General features: G+C 46.9%; 1 protein-coding gene across 1 annotated transcript; it reads right to left on the reverse strand.

Moving 5' to 3' along the window:
* Positions 1–201: 201 nt before the first annotated feature.
* On the reverse strand, positions 202–1,201 carry LOC125595003. The gene is made up of 3 exons (XM_048770990.1): positions 1,030–1,201; positions 502–971; positions 202–408 (listed from the first exon to the last, which is right to left on the reverse strand). Exons 1-3 carry the CDS (start codon positions 1,199–1,201, stop codon positions 202–204), a joined length of 849 nt encoding a protein of 282 aa, XP_048626947.1.
* Positions 1,202–1,991: the final 790 nt, after the last annotated feature.

Genomic DNA, 1,991 nt, shown 5'->3' on the forward strand with positions numbered 1-1,991 from the left:
GTTGTGGGTGTTAAGTCTTGCAAAGCACTCCTCCAAATGGGAGACGTGGTCGTGCTCGTCAAGAGACTTTACGAGCATGTCATCGATGTATACCTCCATAGTCTTGCTGAGCTGTTCGGAGAAAATTCGATTGACAAGTCGCTGGTAAGTGGCGCCTGCATTCTTGAGACTGAAAGGCATTACTTTGTAGCAATATGTTCCCTAATCGGTGATGAACGGAGTTTTCTCACGATCGTCGGGATTCATCATGATCTGATTGTACCCGGAGAAGGCATCCATAAATGATAAGAGTTTGTTCCCTGCTGTTGCTTCGACCAGTAGGTCGATGTGCGGGAGTGGGAAGCAATCCTTTGGACATGCCTTGTTGAGATCGGTGAAATCGACGCATACTCGCCATTTACCGTTTTTCTTTTTGACCACGACCGGGTTAGCGAGCCAGTCTGGATACCTAACTTCTGTTATTGATCCGACCTTCAGGAGTCTTTCGACTTCCTCATTTACCACGGTAGCACTCTCCGGTCCTAGCTTTCGTCTTTTTTGTTTGACGGGTCTGTAGGTCGGATCGATGTTAAGCTCATGATACGTTATGCCGATATCGATCCCTGGCATATCTTCCGCGGCCCAAGCGAACGCATTGAGGTTCTTTTTGAGACAGGCGATGAGCTCTGTCTTTAGTGGCTCGCGGAGGTTGGCTCCAATCTCGACGCATCGCTCCGGAGAGGATTCGTCGAGGCAGATCGAAATTACCGGTTCGCAAGTCGGTTCGTGCTTCCCTTCTAGGGCTTCGGCCCTTTGAGATTGCCAGAAGACTTCCGAGTCTCGTTTCTGGGCGTTCTCATCGAGTGTCAGCTTTTTTTTCTTTTTATGGGAAGTTTTGATCGAAAATTTCTTTCTTTTTAACTCGGCGGCGAAACATACTTGCGACATCCTGTAGTCTCCTTGTATAGTTTCGACTCCACGAGGGGTTGAAACTAAGGCACAGATGGAATGTCGAAGGGATCGCTCGCATGGAATTCAGCCATGGAGTACCGACGATCGCGTTGTACGATGTTGGGCGGTCGATGACTAAGAATTCCGTGACTTTGATGACGCTCCCGGCTTTAACAACGAGGTCGATCGAGCCGAGAGTCATAGTAGCATCTCCCGAGAGTCCGAATATCGAGCTGGGTCTTTCCGTAACAGCGCATAGATCGATCTCCATTCTTTCGAGAGTGCTTTTGTAGATAATATTGGCCGAGCATCCGGTGTCGACCAACACTCTCGCTACGTCGATGTCCTGGACCGTCAGCTCGACGACAAGGAGATCGTTGTGGAGTTTAGCCTGATCGGCCGTTGCCCGGTCCTTGAAAGAAACGACATCGTTAGCTGCTGGAGCGGATATTTTGTGTCTTTTATCGTTTAGTGATTTTTGAGTTAGAGAATTCGTCCTTGCCCCTCCTTCTAGCGCCAAACTGTGGGAACTGAAATTCACACCGTCGTTTATAATAAATAATAATGGAGGAAAACCAAGTGAACCCGTTTTTCCTTGAAGGTCTGAATTCTCTGCGTAATCACTTTAGAACGATAAAAAGATAGATAATCGCTCAGAGGCGTTATATTGAATAGTATGAATACAAGATTTCTCCGAGAGGAGTAGAGATATGCTAACTATCGGAACAACAGGACAAGAGGCGGCCAAGACGTCCTAAGCCTTGCCGTGCTAGTCTAACCACCTAAGCCCTAAGTTCTCTTAGCTAGCAGGAGTTCTCTAAGTCTAAATTCTCGGATCCCCTTTTCTTCTGCTTCTTCTCTCCTTGTATAGTCGCTTTAGGTCGGTGGCCCATCCTTCGCCTTCGGGCCCAATTCTATCTCTTTTGGGAATATTCTATTTTTCGTCGATCTTGATAGTTATCCTCGAATCTTTACATTTATCTTTGGAAACTTAGCATTTATCGTATTTCTGTGAGTTAGGACAAACCGTCATAACTTTTATGGGCTCGAATCCCTTCTTA

Source organism: Brassica napus (genome assembly GCF_020379485.1).
Source record: "Brassica napus cultivar Da-Ae chromosome C8 unlocalized genomic scaffold, Da-Ae chrC08_Random_1, whole genome shotgun sequence".
NCBI classification, from domain to species: domain Eukaryota; kingdom Viridiplantae; phylum Streptophyta; class Magnoliopsida; order Brassicales; family Brassicaceae; genus Brassica; species Brassica napus.

What these genes read in the sequence shown, in the direction of transcription:
- LOC125595003 (XM_048770990.1), bottom strand. Translation starts at nt 1,201, where the DNA reads ATGGAGATCGATCTATGCGCTGTTACGGAAAGACCCAGCTCGATATTC. An exon ending in ATCGTACAACGCGATCGTCG is followed by an intron (nt 972 to 1,029) that starts GTACTCCATGGC and finishes TCTGTGCCTTAG; the next exon opens with TTTCAACCCCTCGTGGAGTC. An exon ending in GACCGGAGAGTGCTACCGTG is followed by an intron (nt 409 to 501) that starts GTAAATGAGGAA and finishes GTGGTCAAAAAG; the next exon opens with AAAAACGGTAAATGGCGAGT.